The sequence below is a fragment of the Rhinopithecus bieti genome, unplaced genomic scaffold (assembly GCF_001698545.2).
Source record: "Rhinopithecus bieti isolate Rb0 unplaced genomic scaffold, ASM169854v2 scaffold_24392, whole genome shotgun sequence".
Lineage (NCBI taxonomy): Eukaryota > Metazoa > Chordata > Mammalia > Primates > Cercopithecidae > Rhinopithecus > Rhinopithecus bieti.
This window is the reverse complement of record NW_016812542.1, coordinates 2,976,953-2,998,220: the sequence shown is the minus strand read 5'-3', so window position 1 is coordinate 2,998,220 and position 21,268 is coordinate 2,976,953. Positions and strand designations below refer to the sequence as shown.

Sequence of the window (21,268 nt, the reverse complement as noted above, 5' to 3'; positions counted from 1 at the left end):
CGCTGCAAGCTCCGCCTCCCGGGTTTACGCCATTCTCCTGCCTCAGCCTCCCGAGTAGCTGGGACTACAGGCGCCCGCCACCTCGCCCGCTAGTTTTTTGTATTTTTAGTAGAGACGGGGTTTCACCGTGTTAGCCAGGATGGTCTCGATCTCCTGACCTTGTGATCCGCCCGCCTCGGCCTCCCAAAGTGCTGGGATTACAGGCTCGAGCCACCGTGCCCGGCCAAAAAATTTAATTAAATTAGAGCAAAATGGAGATAAGGACTGCTGTCTCTTACAGACAGTGTTTCATTGTTCTCTCCTGGTTTTTAATAGAGTACAGGGAGACCATTAAAAAAGGACTCACTATTTCATCTTGTTGATTATTTCTAGGGATTAAATCATAATCCTCATCCTTCATAAAATAATATACGTCATTATCATTATAACAGGGAGCCCATAAAACGCACAATTCCAATTCCTCAGCACCAGCTTGAATAGGGCTTTTCAGTGCCTTGGAGAGTTACATTAGGATGCAAAATTTAGTAGCTAACATTTATTGAGCATTAATCCTGTGCTGGGTTCCATGCTAAGCACTTTGCATACATTATCTAATTTAATCCTCATTACGAGTCTTCAGGGTAGGTAGTATTATCTTTTGCAGTTTCCAGATGAGAAATTTGAGTCACCTAGAGGTTAAGTGACTTTCTCTGCTAGTCAGCTGCCAACGGGATTTGCAGAGAGAAGCACCATCTCTGTGTAATAAATAACAGATCAAAATCCCTCTTGTGTAAACTGGAGGTGGCTCACAGGTGACCCTTGATTCTATGGAGTATTAATCCCGTGGTTAGAATTAAATTGGGAGCATCTAAGACAAAAAGAATAAGAAGAGGGAAGTGACCGGGTATGGTGTCTCACACCTATAATCCCGGTACTTTGGGAGGCCAAGGCGGGCAGATCACCTTAGGTTAGGAGTTCCAGACCAACCTGGCCAATATGGCAAAACCCTGTCTCTACAACCGGGCATGGTGATAGGCGCCTGTAATCCCAGCTGCACGGGATGCCGAGGCAGGAGAATCACTTGAACCAGGAGGCAGAGGTTGCAGTGAGCCAAGATCGCCACTGCACTTCAGCCTGGGTGACACAGCAAGACTCCGTATCAAAAAAAAAAAAAAAAAAAAAAAGAGAGGGAAGTGTGGTTAGTGTTAGATGATGGTCCTAGGAAGGCTCCATGCCAGGCACTGGAAGGCAAGGGTGAGATAGACAAGGTCCTGCTTCATCCTGGGTTCACAGTCTGGTGGGGCAGATTATGATTTAGTCTATAGGCCAGGCATTTTCTGGTCCTATTTACATTTAATTCATAATTCTAATTGTAATGGACACTTCATAGTTGTAACAATTTATTAGGTTTTCCTCATTTTTATGCATTTAAACCATTCTTCCATGGTTGTGTAGTTCAATTTTTTTTGCCAGTTTGGAGCCAATATAGATAGACAATATTCCTACATACTTTTTGGTTTCTACTAAAATATTTTTTTTTTTTTTTTTTTTTTTGAGACAGAGTCTCATTCTGTCGCCCAGGCTGGAGTGCAGTGGCGCGATCTCAGCTCACTGCAAGCTCTGCCTCCCGGGTTCATGCCATTCTCCTACCTCAGCCTCCCGAGTAGCTGGGACTATAGGCACCTGCCACCACACCTGGCTGATTTTTGTATTTTTAGTAGAGATGGGGTTTCTCCGTGTTAGCCAGGATAGTCTCAATCTCCTGACCTTGTGATCCGCCCACCTTGGCCTCCCAAAGTTCTCAGATTACAGACGTGAGCCACCACACCCGACCTAAAATATTTTCTCAGAATACATTTCTGTAGTACATTTACTAGGTCAAAGGGCATGAATATCTTTATGATTCTCCCAATATATTAACACATTGCTTCCTAAAAGAGGTTGTTATTTACTCAGCGAATATTTATCGAGCATCTACTATATATCAGGACTTATACTAAGCACTAGGGATACATTACAAACAGACATGGTCCCTGTCCTCAAAGAAGCACACCAATTTATGTCACTAGAAATGTATAATTTTAGACTGGGTATGGTGGCTCACGCCTGTAATCTCAGGTCTTTGGAAGGCTGAAGTGGGTGGATCCTTTGAGCCCAGGAGTTCTAGACCAGCTTGAGCAACATGGCAAAAACCCTTTCTCTACAAAAAATAAAAAAAAAAAATAGCCAGGGTGGTGGTGCGTGCCCGTAATCCCAGCTACTTGGGAGGCTGAGGCTGAGGCGGGAAGATCACTTGAGGCCACGCTGTTGAGGCTGCAGTGGCCTGAGATCATGACACTGCACTCCAGCCTAAGTGACAGAGTGAGATTCTATCTTTAAAAAAAAAAAAAGAGGGCTCAAGCCTGTAATCCCAGCCACTCTTGGTGACGCCGAGAGCGGGGCGGATCACAAGTCAGGAGATCGAAGAATCATCCTGGCTAACACGGTGAAAACCACGGCGTCTCTAACTAAAAAACTACAAAGAAAACTAGCCGGCGAAATTGGTTGGCGCGCGCCGCCCTGTCAATTCCCAGTCGCTACTCGGGAGGACTAGATGCAGGCCGAGAATGCGTGACCGGAGGCGAGCTTGCCAGTGAGACTGCACGATCTGGCCATGCACTCACACTTGCGGTGACAGAGCGAGACTCCGTCTCCAAAAAAAAAAAAAAAAAAAGAAAGAAAAGAAATGTATACTTTTAAATATTGGTGCAAATCACCAGCACCAAAATTATAATTTTTAAAAGCTTGTACCTAATTCTTTTTTAAAGTTACACTTAATGGTCAGGTGTTTGCATTCTATTTTTATATAAATTATTTTTGTATGTATGTGAATTTTTTCTTTCTTTCTTTTTTTTTTGAGACAGTCTTGCTGTGTTGCCCAGGCTGGAGTGCAATGGTGTGATCTCGGCTTACTGCAACCTCCGCCTCCGCGGTTCAAGTGAGTCTCCTGCCTCAGTCTCCCAAGTAGCTTGAATTATAGGCAGGTGCCACCACACTCAGCTAATTTTTGTATTTTTAGTGAAGATGGGTTTTCGTCATGTTGGCCAGGCTGGTCTCGAACTCCTGACCTCAGGTGATCCACCCGCTTCAGCCTCCCAAAGTGCTGAGATTACAAGCGTGAGCCACCGCACCTGGCCGTTAATTCTTTTTTGTGTGAAATACCTTTGCCCATTTTTATAGTCCATTTTTTAAAATTCTATTTATGAGCCTAGTTTCCTTTTAAAATTGAAAAAGGTCTTTATATCTTCTGTCATGTTTAATATATATTTCCAGTTACCTTACATTTTAATTATTTTGAATTATACATATGTTTAAAATTTTTTATGTATTTGAGTTTGTCTTTTCTTTGACGTATCTTGCTTTGTTTCTAAATTGAATGATCATTTTCCCATATATGTGATAATTTTTTTTTTTTTTTTTTTTTTTTTGAGACAGAGTTTCGCTCTTCTCTCCCAGGCTGGAATGCAATGGTGCGATCTTGGCTCACTGCAACCTCCGCCCTCCGGTTCACTCAATTCTCCTGCCTCAGCCTCCCGAGTAACTCGGATTACAGGTGCCCGCCACTTCCTGGCTAATTTTTGTATTTTTAGGAGACACGGGATTTCACCATGTTGGCCAGGCTGGTTTTAAATTCCTGACTACAAGTCATCTGGCCGCCTTGGCCTCCCAAAGTGCTAAGATTACAGGCGTGAGCCACTGCACCTGGCCCTGACAAATATTGTATTCTATTTTCTGATAGTTTCCTTATACCTTAATTTTAATTGGATTTTAGAATGATTTTTAGAGTAAGTTTTAGAATGACTACTTTATTATCTGCTTGGTTTGTCTATATAATTGGAGCTACTTATGGTCTCTATCTCAGTGAATACTTCTCCAATATGTCTGTACTTTTTGCCTGCTTAAAAAACATTGTTGCTTTACAATATCTATCTAGTCTTTCTCATTTATCTGGTTATTTTTCAGAATGCATTTGTAATTCTTTTTCAGATTTCAAAATCTTACGGGGGGCCGGGCGGCGCAGTGGCTCACCCTGGCAGATTACAAGGTCAGGAATTCGAGAGCAGCCTGGCCAATATGGCGAAACCCCGTCTCTACTAAAAATACAAAAATTAGCCGGGCTTGGTGGCGCGTGCCTGTAATGCCAGCTACTTGGGAGGCTGAGGCAGGAGAATCGCTTGAACCCGGGAGGCGGAGGTTGCAGGGGCCATTGCACTCCAGCCTGGGCAACAGAGAGAGACTCTGTCTCAAAAAAAAAAAAAAAAAAAGAGGGAATTTTACTGAAATGGAGTTACACTGTATGGCGGCAAGAACTTTCGAGTTCTAGTTATGCCACTGCTAATTGTCTGATCTTTCACAAGTTTAACTCTATTTTATTTTATTTATTTATTTTTTTTGAGACGGAGTCTTGCTCTGTCACCCAGGCTGGAGTGCAGTGGCCAGATCTCAGCTCACTGCAAGCTCCGCCTCCCGGGTTCACGCCATTCTCCTGCCTCAGCCTCCCGAGTAGCTGGCACTACAGGCGCCGCCACCTCGCCCGGCTAGTTTTTTGTATTTTTTTAGTAGAGACGGGGTTTCACTGTGTTAGCCAGGATGGTCTCGATCTCCTGACCTCGTGATCCGCCCGTCTCGGCCTCCCAAAGTGCTGGGATTACAGGCTTGAGCCACCGCGCCCGGCCCACAAGTTTAACTCTAAACCTCAGTTCCTCGTCTGTAAACTAGGGATAACATTAATATTTATCTCACAAGATTTTCAGGACTGAGTGTTTAAAAATTCATATAAGACATTTAGCATATTTCCTACTTGAACGCCTGGCGTAGGAAACGCTAGAAAAGTTAATTATTATGATTAACATGGGGGCAAATATCCATTTACAATGTGAAGACTTCGATGTAATGGCTTCTTTTAGATTAAAGATCGACAAGAGTGTCACTGTCGTGCTTTTCGTTTAACACCCACTTCAACGAGGTGCCCGCTGCGCCCGCGACCGCCGCCCCTTCCTCCAGTCGGATTTAAAGGGGACCAAGCTCCACGCTTTAGCAGAACCCGAGGAGGGGCGGGAGCGTCGCCTGGGAGATGAGGGTAGGGCGAGTCTAGCATTCAGGGACGGCTACGGGAGCCCAACCACCGGCACTTCCGGGGGGCGGGAGGAAACGAAGACGCCCAGCAGCCAATCAGAAGGCGGGGCGCCCATTCAAATTGCGGCCTTCTGGGGAGCCGGCGCTGGAGGTGGTGAGTGGTGTGGGTACTGTCTTGAGGGGGGTCCCCAAGGTGTCGGACTCTGCGGAGGGGTGAAGTTTCGGCACTGGGGAGGGCGTGCGGACGCTTTCCGTGCAGGCGACCGCTGCGCTGCATGCGCGTGGTCTTAGCTCCGGTCCCCCATTCAATTCCTAACAGTTCCAGGTCGGCGGCAAAGGGGTCCCCGAACGAAGGGCGCAGAACAGCGCCCTTCTCTCTGTCTTCGTCTTCGCCCTTCTCTTCGTCTCTGCTGGGACCGAGAAGGCGGACTTCATGGTCGCTCGGCCCGCGGGCTTCTCCCCGAGTCGGTTGGCATTAAGAGGTAATTCTTAGTCATAGCCCCTAGTAATGACTAGCAGAGAAAGAACAGAATCACCGGATGTTTTGGTTTGGATTGTGCTTATTTTCCTTGTATTCCTTCCAGTTCTCTTTAAAATCTGATGGCGAAACTCCTCAAACAGAAACTATTGATTTGTGCAAATCGCAAATGGTGTTTAGTTGCAAGAGAATTTCCAGAATCTTTTTTTTTGCCCTTAAATTCATTTCATAACTGGAGAATTTTGTATTTTGAGTTGAAACGTTGATGGGAGATGCTTATAACCTGACGAATTTTTTGTTTTGTAACGACTGTTATTTATGTAAACGTTTAAAAGCCTCATTTAAAAATTACCTTCCATTAATTTGTTCCTCGATAGCAATAATCTTTGCAATAGTTTGAACCAGTGTCATTTTACAGGTTAGAACCCGGCATGCAAATTTAAAGTCTTGTTTACATCCTTGTAAGGAGTTGGATACTAAATTGACTAAAAGCCAGGTCTCTTAGCTGTCACTGCTGTTCCCTTTCTTTAAAACGTTAATACCTGATAGATATTGTTGCTGTGTATTTACATACACCTCTGTATAATTTGTCTTACTGCTAAAGGGCAGGTTGTCTGTTTATCTAATCTTGCATAGTTTTTCTCAACGCAATTAATTTACAGTTCTTATTGTACTTACTGCCTGTGGTACTTGGGAATAATCTGCCTCCTGACACCAATCAATTTAATCTTCTCTGTAGGCATTCCTGTATTCAACATACATGGGCTGGGCGCGGTGGCTCACGCCTGTAATCCCAGCACTTTGGGAGGCCGAGGCGGGTGGATCACAAGGTCAAGAAATCGAGACCATCCTGGCCAACATGGTGAAACCCCGTCTCTACTAAAAATACAAAAATTAGCTGGGTGTGGTGGTGGGTGCCTGTATAGTCCCAGCTACTTGGGAGGCTGAGGCAGGAGAATCGCTTGAATACAGGAGGTGGAGGTTGCAGCAAGCCAAGGTCCTGCCACTGCACTCCAGCCTGGCGACAGAGCAAGACTCCGTCTAAAAAGAAAAAAAAATTATACAAATAAAATAAACCTTCTTATGGAACATTGGCAAAAAAATAAAAAATAAAAAAAATACATGTGGCAGGTATTTATAAAAATACTTTGCTCCACACTCTGATTTAGGTGCTAGGGTTTCCTTTAGTCCTTCCCACTCCCCAAGCTGGGAGTACTTGAAAATCTATGTTGACATGCACTTTTTACATCTCCTAAGTCACTTGACACATTTGGCCTGATATATGGCTTATCAGTATATTTCTTCTAGACTAAAGAAATGGGAATTGTATTCTTGTCTTTGAAGTCTACACTATCTATTAGAGGGCCTGGCACTAGTGGAAAGTTAGTCAATATTTGTTGACTAATGATGGTAAGTTCTCTGAGAGACTTGCCTGAAGTTGCTAGGAAGCAGTATCTGAGCTGCAGATTGTGATCTATTGTAATGTATGCCTCTGTGAATTTACTTACACAATGAGATGTTCTCTATATATTTTTAAAGCTTGTTTGTAGTCTATGTAATCTAAATCTTTTTTTTTTCTTTCAGTTTAGCAGATATTTTCAGAAACGGATACATAAGAAATGGCTGGAAATCAAATGAATGTCCAAAGAAGAGCTTAGGGTCTTAGTAACATTCTTTTTTAAAATAACTGTCTGCCAAAATGTCATTACACAGTACTCATAATAGAAATAACCGCGGCGATATTCTTGATATTCCTTCTTCCCAAAATAGTTCATCACTGAATGCCCTCACCCACAGTAGCCGACTTAAGCTGCATTTGAAGTCAGGTATGTCAGAATGTGAAAATGATGATCCATTATTGAGATCTGCAGGTAAAGTCAGAGACATAAATAGCACTTACGTTATTTCTGCCAGTGAAAAAACAGCAAACATGCCCCTTACCCCTAATCCTGTAGGTAGATTGACACTTCAGAGAAGAACTACAAGGAACAAAGAATCTTCTTTACTTGGTAGGGATTTGGAAGACACAACTGAAAAAACAGCAGAAACACATCTTGCATTACAACGTTGTGCTAAAACAGATTCTGAAGAAAAGTGGAAGACAGCTGAAACAGATTCTGTCAAAATGACACTGAATGTGGGAGGTGAAACAGAAAATAATGGTGTTTCTAAGGAAAGGAGAACAAATGTAAGGATTGTAAATAATGCTAAAAACTCTTTTGTTGCCTCTTGTGTACCTTTAGATGAAGATCCACAAGTCATTGAAATGATGGCTGATAAGAAATACAAAGAAACATTTTCTGCCCCCAGTAGAGCAAATGAAAATATTGCACTTAAGTACTCAAGTAATAGAGCACCCATTGCTTCCCTGAGTCAGACTGAAGTTGTTAGATCAGGACACTTGACAATGAAACCTACTCAGAGCAAGTTGGATATCAAAGTGTCGGGAACAGGAAACTTGCATCATAGAACTATTGGAAAGGAAATTGCAAAAACTTCAAATAAATTTGGGAGCTTAGAAAAAAGAACACCTACAAAATGTACAACAGAACACAAATTGACACCAAAGTGCGGTCTGCCTCAGCTTAAGAGCCCAGCTCCATCAATACTGAAGAATAGAATGTCTAACCTTCAAGTTAAACAAAGACCAAAAAGTTCCTTTCTTGCGAATAAACAGGAAAGGTCAGCAGAAAATACAATCCTTCCTGAAGAAGAAACTGTAGTTCAGAACACCTCTGCAGGAAAAGACCCCTTAAAAGTAGAGAATAGTCAAGTGACAGTGGCAGTACGCGTAAGGCCTTTCACCAAGAGGTATGTGACGCCTTTTAAAATCTAAAGCCAAGCAGTTACATGTAACGTACCTTTACTTCCTCTCTGCCTTTGGAAGGTCTGTATTCATGCATCTTCAAACTTGAAACTTGTTGGCAATATTTTTACATAGAGAGAACTTTTAGGTCTAGTTGTAGTGTGTTGATAATTTTTGATGACTGACTATAAAATTAAAAAATTGAATCACCATATTTTGTATGTTGAAGTTTCTCTAGATATATTGCTTTTAAAAAGTCTGAATAAGTCACTTAGGTCTCTAATGAAATCTGCTTTCAGATCTGCAATATATGCTGGAATGTTATACCTATCCCTTAAAAAGAGTCATAACAGGCCAAGTGTGGTGGGTCACGCCTGTAATCCCAGTGCTTTGGGAGGCCGAGGCAGGCAGATCACTTGAGGCCAGGGGTTTGAGACCAGCCTGGCCAATATGGTGATACCCTGTCTCTACTAAAAATAGAAAAATTAGCCAGGTGTGGTGGTGCACACCTGTAATCCCAGCTACTCGGGAGGCTGAGGCAGGAGGATCACTTGAACCCGGGAGGCAGAGGCTGCATTGAGCTGAGATCAGGCCACTGCACTCCAGCCTGGGTGACAGAATGAGACTCTGTCTCCAAAAAAAAAAAAAAAAAAAAAACATAACTAACTACTGGTTCCCTAAAGAGGTCCTTTCAAAACCCTTTCCAGAGTAGTGATTACCATCATCATCATCTCCGATTACTATATAGTAGTTATAAATGCAGTGATCCATTAGATTTGATTTTGATGGCAAAAAATCTCTCCCTAAAAGTGGTTGTGGATGGGAAAGACACAGATTAAAGATAAGGTTGGAAAAGATGGACATGAGAAAATGTGAATGTGACAAAATATAATTGTTTTAAAATATTTTAATGTAGTTGTTTAAAATATTTTAAGGGACAGTGAAAAACTTCACAGGATTAATAGTGTTTAACTTGAAGCTGTGTATCTAAGCAAGTTAGAAGAGGATATGGTGACCACTGCACTGGGGCAGGAACCTCCAGTTTGAACCTAAGGGGTCAGTAGTTAAAGACAAGTTATACAGTACTGTAGAACCTTTTTTGTGCAAATGGGTTAGTATTAAGAGGGAGAACTGAGGGTGAGTTGGTTTGAGAGAATTGGAATGCCTAATAGAGCCTCAAGAACCATGATAGGAAGAGAAACAATAGAAAGAGCTGGTAGGGACAAAACGCAAGATGGATGCATATACTGAACTTATTAAGGAACGAAATGCCTGATTCCAAACTCATCAGACAAGATGTGAAAGCAGGGCAAGGGTAGAGTACTTGTCAAATTGATGAGGCAGGTGTTTTTTCCAGAATAAATTCTGATTTAAAGCAGTCACAGAGTCAGAGGTGGAGTGGGGAGGGAGTGGATATCTGGAGCCAGACAAGGAGTGATGATGTTTTTCTGTAGATCTAAAGTAAGTGAAAGATTTCCACCTAAGTCTCAAAGGGAAAAAGGGTATACATGAAGATTCATGATTTTAAGGGAGAGAATCTAGAGGAAGGAGGAGAGATCTTTAGTAGCCAAGAGAGACTTATGATTCAAACTTATAGTCAACTGAGTTTGTTAAAATTATATTTGTATTTTATGCCAGCTTTATTTAGATTGGTACCCCCCAACTTTGTATAATAAAGATGTTTCTAGATTTGAACGAAGAGTATAGGTAGATTATAGTAGGTGGGATGGGGAAAGGTATAGTTCAAGAGGAAAAAAAAAGAGGAAAAAAATCTTGTAAAAGTAGGATAGGTTTTCTGGAGAAATCTGGAATTTTCCCTTTGGTGGCACTGAAGCCACAGGAAATATATTTTGGAAACCCACTAAAATTGTTTGCTTATCTGCATTTTCCACATAAAACTAAAGGATTATCTTGCCTTGGAAGATTGTTTAAATAGTTTTGAGGTATTTATTATGTTCTGTGAGAATAATAGCCATGATAATTTTAGTTACTTGATTTTTTTCTTTGTGCTTCTTTCAAGAGAGAAGATTGAAAAAGCATCCCAGGTGGTCTTCATGAGTGGGAAAGAAATAACTGTGGAACATCCTGACATGAAACAAGTTTATAGTTTTATTTATGATGTTTCATTCTGGTCTTTTGATGAATGTCATCCTCACTTCGCTAGCCAGACAACTGTCTATGAGAAGCTAGCAGCACCACTCCTAGAAAGAGCCTTTGAAGGCTTCAATACCTGTCTTTTTGCTTATGGTCAGACTGGCTCTGGAAAATCATATACGTAAGTCGTATTGGAAATGCAATTATCCAAGTGTTTAAATATACTTTTGTGAGAAGTGGCATGGGGGTGATAGAAAGAATATAGTTTTGAAACCACACAGATCTTGGCCCAAATCTCATCCATTTTATATACTAGTTCTGCAAACTTGGGCAATTTACTTAGTCTCTGGGCTTCGGTTTACACATTTACCTTGATACAGTTCATCTTGTAGTTATCATTGGCCCCATTTTATTATACTTTGTATATTTTATGTAAACTGAGGCCCAGAGAGGTTATCTTGTAAGTATTTTGGCGAGAATTAAAAGTAAAGCGTCTAAGCTAGATGTGGTGGCACACACCTGTAGTCTCAGCTACTTGGGAAGCTGAGGTAGGAGGATTGCTTAAGTGCAGGAGTTCGAGTCCAGCCTGGGCAACTTAGTCACCATCTCTTAAAAAGAAAGGAGTAGGGGGACATCTGATAAATGGTAGCTATGATAATGATACCTGTCCTAGAAGGAAATACTCAGCATTTTAACAGTAGCTAACATTTGAGTTCTTACTATATTCCAGCCGCTGTGCTAAAGACTTTGCTTATATTCTCTCGCAGCAATTCTCTGAATTACATAGTTTTATTATTCCCATTTTACAGTAGAGGAAATTTAAGTTTAGTGAGGTTAAGTATCTTGGAGTCATGATTTGGACTCAGGCAGATTTGACTCCAGAGTCCAGATTCTTAATTATGAGATTCCATGAACTTGCTTCCTACTCCCTTTCCTGCCTATTTCCCCAAAAGAATTAAAAAAAAAAATGAATTAGTTTTATTTCCTCCTTATTCATAATGTATTTTTCAGGATGATGGGATTTAGTGAAGAACCAGGAATAATTCCAAGATTTTGTGAAGATCTTTTTTCTCAAGTAGCCGGAAAACAAACCCAAGAGGTATGTTCTTATAATATCTGCAAGCTTCTTATCAGAGTAGAAAATAGTCAAATTAAGTTGAACTCAGTCATAGCCACTAAGGAAATACTTAATGGAAGATCAGTTCTAATTTATAGATCACTATTCTTTGGAACAGTGGTATGGAGAGGGAGGGTGGAAATTCTAAATTCAGAATCAATTTCACCTTGTGGGCAGTGATAGTGAAGTTGTCTCTTCTGTCTTCTCTCGTTTTTGCTTTACTTTTGTGTATACGTAGAGGCTCACAAATGTGGTAGCTATGTGCTATGATACATGTCTTTGTAGTCAGATAGGTGCACAGACTTAACTAAGGACAGCAGGCATAAACTTTTGGACAATGTGAATCAGAAAGAGTAGTGAAATTGGGATTTGAAGCCAGAGTTGACTTCAAAAGCCACGCTTTTTCTACTGTACTATACCTGAATAGGTTGTACTGGCTTCCTATTTCACTTATTCATTTATACATTCAGCTAGCTTTTACTGAGCATTCTGCTGCTGCTAGGCAGCTTGTTAGATCAGTTTTTTTTTCCTCAAATTTACTTGGTCATAAGAATTACTGGGGATTCTTGACAGGGACATATATGTGCATGTGTATGTGTGTGTGCACACTTGCTAAAAATCTCTTCTGGGGGTTCTGAGTCAGTTGGTCTGGTGTAGAGCTTGGGATTTTACAATTTTCGTGTTTTTCCTCCAGTATTTTTTATGATAAGGGAAATTGGGAAAATTGTGCTAGATTCGGGGTCTGGAGTTAAAAGACCCAGTTCCTGTATTCAAAGGAGTGTAGTGGGAGAAATAAGTCAGTTAACAGCCAAGTACAATCAATTAAATGCTAAACAAACTAAAGTAGATGCTCTAATAGAACATATAAGTGAGAACATACAAGGTTGGAGGGAGACATTCTCTTAGAAGAAGGAGCAGCTGAGCTTATTTTTGAAGGCTACATAGCATTATTAGCTTGGTGAAGAAGGGGAGAAGGGCATTCCAGGAAGAGGGAGCAGTATGTACCATGCATGTACCATGCTTTGCTTTCAAAGCAAAAAAGTAAGGAGCCTTTAGGAATCTATAAATTGTTTACTTTGCTTTGAGCATGGAATTTGAGGGTGGAGAGTGATAAGAGAAGAAACTAGAGGGTGGGTGTGGTGGCTCACTCCTATAATCTCAGTACTTTGGGAGGCCGAAGCGGGCAGATCACCTGAGGTCAGGAGTTCGAGACCAGTCTGGCCAACATGGTGAAATCCTGTCTCTACTAAAAATACAAAAATTAGCCAGGTATAGTGGCACATGCCTGTAATCCCAGCTACTTGGGAGGCTGAGGCAGGAGAATTGCTTGAACCCGGGAGATGGAGGTTGTAGTGAGCCGAGATTGCGCCACTGCACTTCAGCCTGGGCTACACAGCGTGACTCCGTCTCAAAAAAAAAAGAATAAACTAGAGAGGCAAGCAGAACTTGACTTATGAAGGACTATCTTAGTAAGTATAACTGGTAAGACTTGCTGATTATTGGAAATGGAGGATGAGGGAGAGAGAATTCAGTATTTCTGGTTGGACAACCAGATTAGATATCGATCTCATTTTTTGAGATCACAAGAAGAAAAGTAGATTTGAGTAATGATGAGTTCTGTCTGCTCTGTGGATATACTGCCTCTCCTCTGTCTTCTTCTTCTACCCTCAACCTCTCATTCCCAGTAATTAAATTGAAAATAAGAGGAATATGGGGATCAATAGAAACATGGTGGTCTTGAGATTAGGAGATGAAGTACGCTTCAAGTCCAAGTTTAGTGGGTGTAAGAGAGTGAGAAAGCTGTGGGCCTGTAGGGTAGAGTCCTCTATTGATTGTTCACATTTTAGAAGGATAGTAATTTGAAGGTAAAGCCAGGGAGAGATAGATAAGTGAAGCTGAAGCAAAGTTGAGGCAAAGGTCTTTGGAATTATTTCAAAGGATGGGAGGCTCAGATTTTTGCATGGAATGACTATGTCATTGAATGCCATAGTGTAATGAATGCTTAAGAGCATGGTCAGCCAGGCATGGTGGCTCACGCCTGTAATCCCGGCACTTTGGGGGGTCGAGGCAAGTGGATCACTCGAGGTCAGGAGTTTGAGACCAGCCTGGCCAACATAGTGAAACCCTGTCTCTACTAAAAATACAAAAATTAGCTGGGTGTGGTGGCGGTCGCCTGTAATCTTAGCTATTCGGGAGGCTGAGGCAGGAGAATCGCTTGAACCCTGGAGGCAGAGATTGCAGTGAGCTGAGATCATGCCATTACTCCAGCCTGGGTGACAGAGCAAGACTCTGTCTCAAAAAAAAAAAAAAAAAAGAGCTTGGACTTGGGAGAGACATTATTTGAATTTGAATCTAAGCTTCATCACTGCAGTAGAAATGTGATCTTGAACAATTTTCTCAATGTCTCTGTGTTTCGGAACAGAAGGTAGAGACGATATTGACAATATCATTCTCATAGATTTGTGGTGAGGATTAAATGAGTTGATCTATACAAAAGGGTTTGAAGAGTGCCTGGTACATAGTGAACCCCACTAAATGTGGTTATATCAGGATGGTAGAAGATAATAGTATGTGGATGGGGGTAATAGAAGGTGGTGTAGCAAGCACGATGCCAGGAGCCTCAAAGGAGAAGAAAAAAGTGGGTCCTCTCCAATGTGGCCCCAGCTACCTTTTCTAATTCGTTCCCCACACTACATTTTCATTTCTAAGTCTTCCTGGAGCTTCTATAACATAAAATACTACTTTACATGATAAAAGCATTATTACATGTTTATTGAATTCTGACAGCCCCCATCCCTGTTCACAGCATTTGGCAATGACCTTATAATTACTTGGTGTTCCCATATACCTGGTCTCTTTGTCTGGAAGTGTTTTGTTTCTCTCTCATGATACCAACTATATTCTGTCTTCTATTACTCATGTACTATATTGCATATCCAATTAGATTCTGAGTTCTTTCAGGATAAAAACTATGTCCAGTTCATCTCATATTTTCCCACAGCTCCTAGAAGAATGCTTTGTACGTCATAGGGCACAATAAATATTTGGTGAATTGAACTTAAATCTCTTTGACACTCCCTTGAAGCTTCCAATTCTGTTAGATGTTTGCTGACTCACTTCTGGGTCAGTGGATGAAATTTATTCTTTAATAAGGAAACCATGCCCTAACTGTTAGAAGAACTGTTTGGAAGCAAAGTTTTCCTTTTGGCCTCTACACTGTATCTTTCTGAGTCAAAAGGAGGAGAAGCTCAGCCTACTTAGTCTAATGATTGCTTTCTGCCCCAATCAGGAAGAATTAATTTAAGGCTCCATCTTACCAGATAAAATGTCAGCCTACAGGGTGTCTTTCCTATTCTGAGCACATGCGGTGCACAGATGCTGCTGTCCTTACCCAAGAATGCCCTACCCCTCTTTCTGGTTTAGTCTACTCTGTCTCTCATGCCTCACATTCTGTTTCCTCCTTCCCTGTTCTCTCTGGCCATCCTAAATTTTCCCTTTTCTGATTACTCGTTTTATTTATAATCATCTCATTTTGTTTCTTAATTAATTTTCTATTGCTGTGTTTTGTCTATTGGAAGGTATGTTATATGTCTCTGAGATCTTAGCCTCATGGGCAAGAACCTTGTCTTACATAAAGGTCTTTCTGACAATAACCTAAAGCCATGCACACAGTAGGTAGGTACTTAAGAAATGCTTATTGGATTTAATTGAAACTTATGTAGAAGTTAAGAAGAAATGCAAAGACTTTTGTTGTTGTTCATATTAAAATTTTTTTTATTGAGATAAAATTCATATAACATCAAATTAACCACTTTAAAGTATACAATTCAGTGGTATTCAGTACATTTATAATGTTGTACAACTGTTACCTCTAGTCCCAAAAAATTTTCATTGCCCTCTACCCATTAAGCAGTCACAATCCATTCCCCCTTCTCCCCAATCCCTGGCAACTACTAATTTGCTTTTGTTCTATGAATTTACATGTTCTGTGGAAATTTCATATAAATGGAATCATGCAGTATGTGATATTTTGTGTTTGGCTTCTTTCACTTAGCATAATGTATTGAGGTTCATCTGCATTGTAGCATATACAGTACTTCATTCCTTTTAATGACTGAATAATATTTCATTGTATGGATATCCAGTTTTGTTTATCTGTTCATCAGTTGATGGACATTTAGGTTGTTTATACATTTTGGCTATTGTGAATAGTCCTGCTGTGAACACTGGTGCATGTTTTTGTTTGAATACCTGTTCTCAATTGTTTTGGATGTATAGGAGTGGAATTTCCAAATTTCTATGGTGATTCTTTCTTTTTTTTTTTTTTGAGATGGAGTCTCGCTCTGTTGCTTAGGCTGGAGTGCAGTGGCACGATCTCAGCTCACTGTAACCTCCACCTCTCGGGTTCAAGCGATTCTCCTGCCTCAGTCTCCCAAGTAGCTGGAATTACAGGCACCCAGCACCACGCCAGCTAATTTTTGTATTTTTAGTAGAGATGTGGTTTTACCATGTTGGCCAGGCGGGTCTCGAACTCCTGACCTCAAATGATCCTCTCACCTCGGCCTCCCAAAGTGCTGGGATTACAGGTGTGAGCCACTGTGCCCGGCCTGGTAATTCTATTTTTAACCTTTCAAGGAACTGTCAGCTATTTTCCAAGTGGCTGCACCATTTTACATCCACTAGCAATGGAGGAGCGTTCCAGTTTCTCCACATCCTCACCCACACTTGTTGGTTTCCACTTCTTCTTAGTATTATTGCCATCCTGGTGGGTGTGAAGTGGTTTTTCACTGTGATTTTGATTTGCACTTCCCTACTGAGAAATGATGTTGATCATCTTTTCATGTGCTTGTTTGCCATTTGTATATTCTTCTTTGGAGAAATGTCTATTCAAGTCCTTTGTGCATTTTAAAATTGGGCTGTTACGTTGTTGAGTTGTAAGATATTCTTATATATTTATATATTTTGGATGCTAGATCCTAATCACAGATATTATTTGCAAAACATTAAAATAAATTATATACTGTGTTTCTATTCCTACTAGGTCAGCTATCACATTGAAATGAGCTTCTTTGAAGTATATAATGAAAAAATTCATGATCTTCTGGTTTGTAAAGATGAAAATGGGCAGAGAAAGCAACCAGTAAGATTAAAACAATTTATTATTTGTTTTGAATTTCTGTTCTTATAAATACATCTAATTATTTGAGTTCTCTGGACGATATAGCTTAAAGTTTTACTAGAAATATATGACAGCAAATATTTGGATCTATAGTCCGATTAGATTATTTAGAAAATAAGTGGAACATTGGCTGGGCACAGTGGCTCACTCCTGTAATCCCAGCACTTTAGGAGGCTGAGGGGAGCAGATTGCCTGAGCTCAGGAGTTCAAGACCAGCCTGGGCAACATGATGAAACCCTGTCTCTACTAAAATACAAAAAATTAGCCAGGCATGGCGGCTTGCGCCTGTAGTCCCAGCTACTCGGGAGGCTCTGGCAAGAGAATTGCTTGAACCTAGGAGACGGAGGTTGCAGTGAGCTAAGATTGAGCCTCCGTACTCCAGCCTGGGCGACAGAGTGAGAGTTTGTCTCCAAAAAATAAAAAATGAAAAAAAGAAAATAAGCAGAACATTATCATTAGTAGAAATTAAATTAGTTGTTAGATTTAACCTCTTTATTTTAATAAAGAATTGTGTAAAACTAAAGACAAAATAGTTGTTCCAAGATTTAGTTGGACCGTGTAAGTTGAACACCAGATCCCTAATAGTCTATAAGCCAAAACGTAGTAAAACTTTTTAAAATTATGTTTTATTATAGAATATGTATTTCAATGGGTTACTTAGCAAATTCATACCTTGTAGATAATCTGTGAATAGAAAGTTTCATAATTATATCATTTTTTTTAAAAACTGCTATTTGAATTTAAATTTTTTAATTTTACAATGGACCTTGGAGCACAATAAACAAAAATCTAAATAAGTCAGCCGGGCGCGATGGCTCACTCCTGTAATCCCAGCACTTTGGGAGGCTGAGGTGGGCAGATTGCAAGGTGAAGAGATCGAGACCATCCTGGCCAACATGGTGAAACCCCATCTCTACTAAAAGTACAAAAATTAGCTGGGCATGGTGGTGCATGCCTGTAGTCCCAGCTCCTCAGGAGGCTGAGTCAGGAGAATCACTTGAACCTGGGAGGTGGAGGTTTCAGTGAGCCAAGATTGCATCACTGCACTCCAGCCTGGCGACAGAGCAAGAGTCTGTCTCAAGAAAAAAAAAAAAGTCAGCTGCCTTCTTCACTTGCCCATGGTTGTGCAGTTTACTACTGGCAACATCAAGAAACTTAAACAAAACTTGATGTTTGCTTCTATGATTTCTGTATGTTTAAAGCTTCTGCTCACAAAGTTGAAAATTTATAATGTAACAATAAAGAAAAATTTTAATGTCTGAAATTTAACGAATATGTTTTAGAGAACATTTAAAAGTATATAAATCATAGCTACTGCAAGATTTAAAATTCAAATGTCTTACTGAAAAACTAGGAAGATAAGCTGGGTGCAGTGGCTCACGCCTGTAATCCCAGCATTTTGGGAGGCCGAGGTGGGTGGATCACTTGAGGTCAGGAGTTCCCTACCAGCCTGGCCAACACAGTGAAACTCCTTTCTACTAAAAATACAAAAGTTAGCTGGTGTGGTGGTGCTGTCTTGTAATCCCAGCTACTCAGGCAGCTGAGATAGGAGAATCGCTTGAACCCCGGAGGCAGAGGTTGCAGTGAGCCAAGATTGTGCCACTGCACTCCAGCCTGGACAACAGAGCAAGACTCCATCTCAAAAACAAACAAACAAACAAACAAACAGGTAAGACATCTGATGCTAAAATACATTGTTCTTTTTTTTTTTTTTTTTTTTTTTTTTTTTTTTAGTAGAGACGGGGTTTTACTGTGTTAGCCAGGATGGTCTCGAACTCCTGACCTCATGATCCGCCCGTCTCGGCCTCCCAAAGTGCTGGGATTACAGGCTTGAGCCACCGCGCCCGGCCTACATTGTTCTAATTATTGTCTATTAGACAATTCTAATACCAGTTTTTAAGAAAAAAAAAAACTAGTAAGACATTTGATGCTACAATATGTTATTGCATGTTGTACTACTATAAACAGTTTTTTATATTGAAGCTGTTTCCTAATGCCTCACAGATTTGTTTTTGTGAGAGCTTGTGTGTGTGTGTTTTTCCTGGATAAAGACAAATCTCTTACCTTAAACTCAAGATATAGAAAAAGCGATCATTTAAAATTATATGAAATATTTGTCTTACTCCTAATGATGCATGTATTTGCTTCTACTAGCTGAGAGTGAGGGAACATCCTGTTTATGGACCATATGTTGAAGCACTGTCAATGTAAGTGTTTGGCTCAGCAAGGGCAAAGAGTATAAAACAAATGAATAGAGTGAATATTACTCTCCCATAATCTTTATTGTATTCTCATTGGCCTGCCTAACTTTGAAACCCTGGGTAACTATTTCGCCTTCTACCCTTGATATTGTCCAATTGAGTTTTCCCTCTCTTTCCATAGCGTGTTTGTTACTTGTTTATATACTTGCTTGTGTCTTTCACAGTACCTGTAAAGTGTCTGCCATGGAATATTCATTATACTGAGTATGAAGTAAATATTTGCTTTTTCTCCCTTTTACCCCTTCCTTTCATCATTAATTAAATCTTCCCTCTCAACTTGCTTTTTATACCTATGACTCTAAGCTAAACAGGAAAGGAGGTAGTAAGAAGAGTTAAGAGTTTGATACATGCCAGGAGTCCTTTACTTTCTTTTCCAACACTCCAAATGCTTTCTTAAAGGAAAAGAAAAGTGATTAAGTATTAACTCAGCTGCATTTAATACATCCGGGATTGTATTGGGACCCATATACACCCACATATAAATATACCTATGCATATACATATGTGTTAAAGTATATCTTTTGGTATTGTGATTTAGACTTCAGTATTATGTTAAGATGCTAAGATGCTTCATTGTGTTAAGAAAAATCATACTTTTTGGGCCGGGCGCGGTGGCTCAAGCCTGTAATGCCCAGCACTTTGCCGAGGCCGAGACGGGTGCGATCACGGGGTAGGTCAGAGATCGAACCTATCCTGGCTAACATGGTGAAACCCCGTCTCTACTAAAAATATCAAAAAACTAGCCCGGCCGCAGGTGGCGGTGCCTTGTAGTCCCAGCTACTTCGGGAGGCTGAGGCAGGAGAAATGGCGTAAACCTGGGAGGGCCGGAGCTTGCTCAGTGAGACCTGAGATCATGGCACTGCACTCCAGCCTGGGGCAGACAGAGCGAGACTCCGTCAAAAAAAAAACAAATAAAAAAAATAAATAATAAACTAAAAATAAAAAAAGAAAAATCATACTTTTTGTTAAAATTAAGAGGAGCACTATTGTTATTTCCTGTCCTTTAAGAATGGGGGAAATAAAAGATTCTGGGAGAGATCAGTAAAATAATTAGTTCATGAATTAGTCATTGTGACCTTCAGAGAGTAAATATGTAATTGAAATGTTGTTATTGTTTTATGAGCAAACAAGGAATCATAAATCATCAGTATAAATTGATTTTGTCTTTTCACTTTCTTAAAAATAGGAAAATGTTGGTCATTCTTACACTGTATCCTAGGTAAGTTGATTGCATTTCGTCTTTCTTTTCACTAGAGTATGAAAGAGATAATCCTAAATATTTCCCTCTTAATTGCTGTTTTTAACAATACACAAGGGTTAGTTTCGCTTTTAATATTATACACAAACTGATTTTGTTTGTAAGTTTTAATCAAAATATATTGCTCTTCTATATTAAAAATATTAACCTTCATGTAAGCTTAGAGTTATGGAAACCAGTCTTTTAAAGTTATTATGTCTTGCCTCAGATTTCTATGACAGAAAAAAAGGCAATGGAAATATAAATTATTAAAATATATATACTCATTTCATTTTATAAATTAATTACAAATGTGAATATGTTAGCTCTCTTAATTTTTATACCAATGAATTACAGTCTGCTGATCTGATCTTCCTTCCTTTTTTCTTACAAGAGTTGGCTAGAATTGGGAAATAAACAAAGAGCTACTGCTGCTACTGGGATGAATGATAAAAGCTCCCGATCTCATTCAGTTTTCACCCTGGTGATGACCCAGACCAAGGTATTTTTTTTCCACAGGCAAAATAGTAAATACATTTAAGTAATTCATGTTTTTCTTACTGTCTTCTTTAAATCAAAAGGTAAAAGTACAGTCATATAAATATGTAAATCCAATTTGATTATAGGGAATATACCTTAGTTTCAATGACTTTTGGTCAATGACCAAATGACTTATGGCAGTATGCTATTTACCAAATTTTTAAATCAATAATAGATGCTTATTATACCATTGATATGATCATATCAATATATGATAGTATGTTTTAAAATAATGTATAGTAATTATGCAGAGTATTTAGAAAACATCAGAAAGTAAAAGATTTTAAAATTTAGCCCTAGGTTCCACGACTCAGATGGACCCCTCTAAACATTTTGGTATATAATCTTTCAGTTTTTTTTACCATCGCAATTAAATTCACTTAAAATTACACTGCTAAAATCTGTAACAATTTTATATTAAAATTTTATAAAATAATTTTTAATAGCTATATAATATTCCAT

The 21,268-nt window shown here is 39.9% G+C and overlaps 1 protein-coding gene across 1 annotated transcript in view; it reads left to right on the top strand.

Moving 5' to 3' along the window:
* The first annotated feature begins 5,165 nt into the window (after positions 1-5,165).
* Positions 5,166-21,268, top strand: part of KIF14 (kinesin family member 14) — a 69,778-nt gene continuing 53,675 nt past the window's right edge. Inside the window, 8 exon segments of the mRNA XM_017896445.1 lie at positions 5,166-5,248; positions 7,157-8,383; positions 10,399-10,653; positions 11,484-11,571; positions 16,631-16,729; positions 18,923-18,975; positions 20,072-20,114; positions 20,661-20,768. Of these exon segments, the coding sequence (XP_017751934.1) occupies positions 7,272-8,383; positions 10,399-10,653; positions 11,484-11,571; positions 16,631-16,729; positions 18,923-18,975; positions 20,072-20,114; positions 20,661-20,768 (1,758 nt within the window). The 5' untranslated portion in view covers positions 5,166-5,248; positions 7,157-7,271.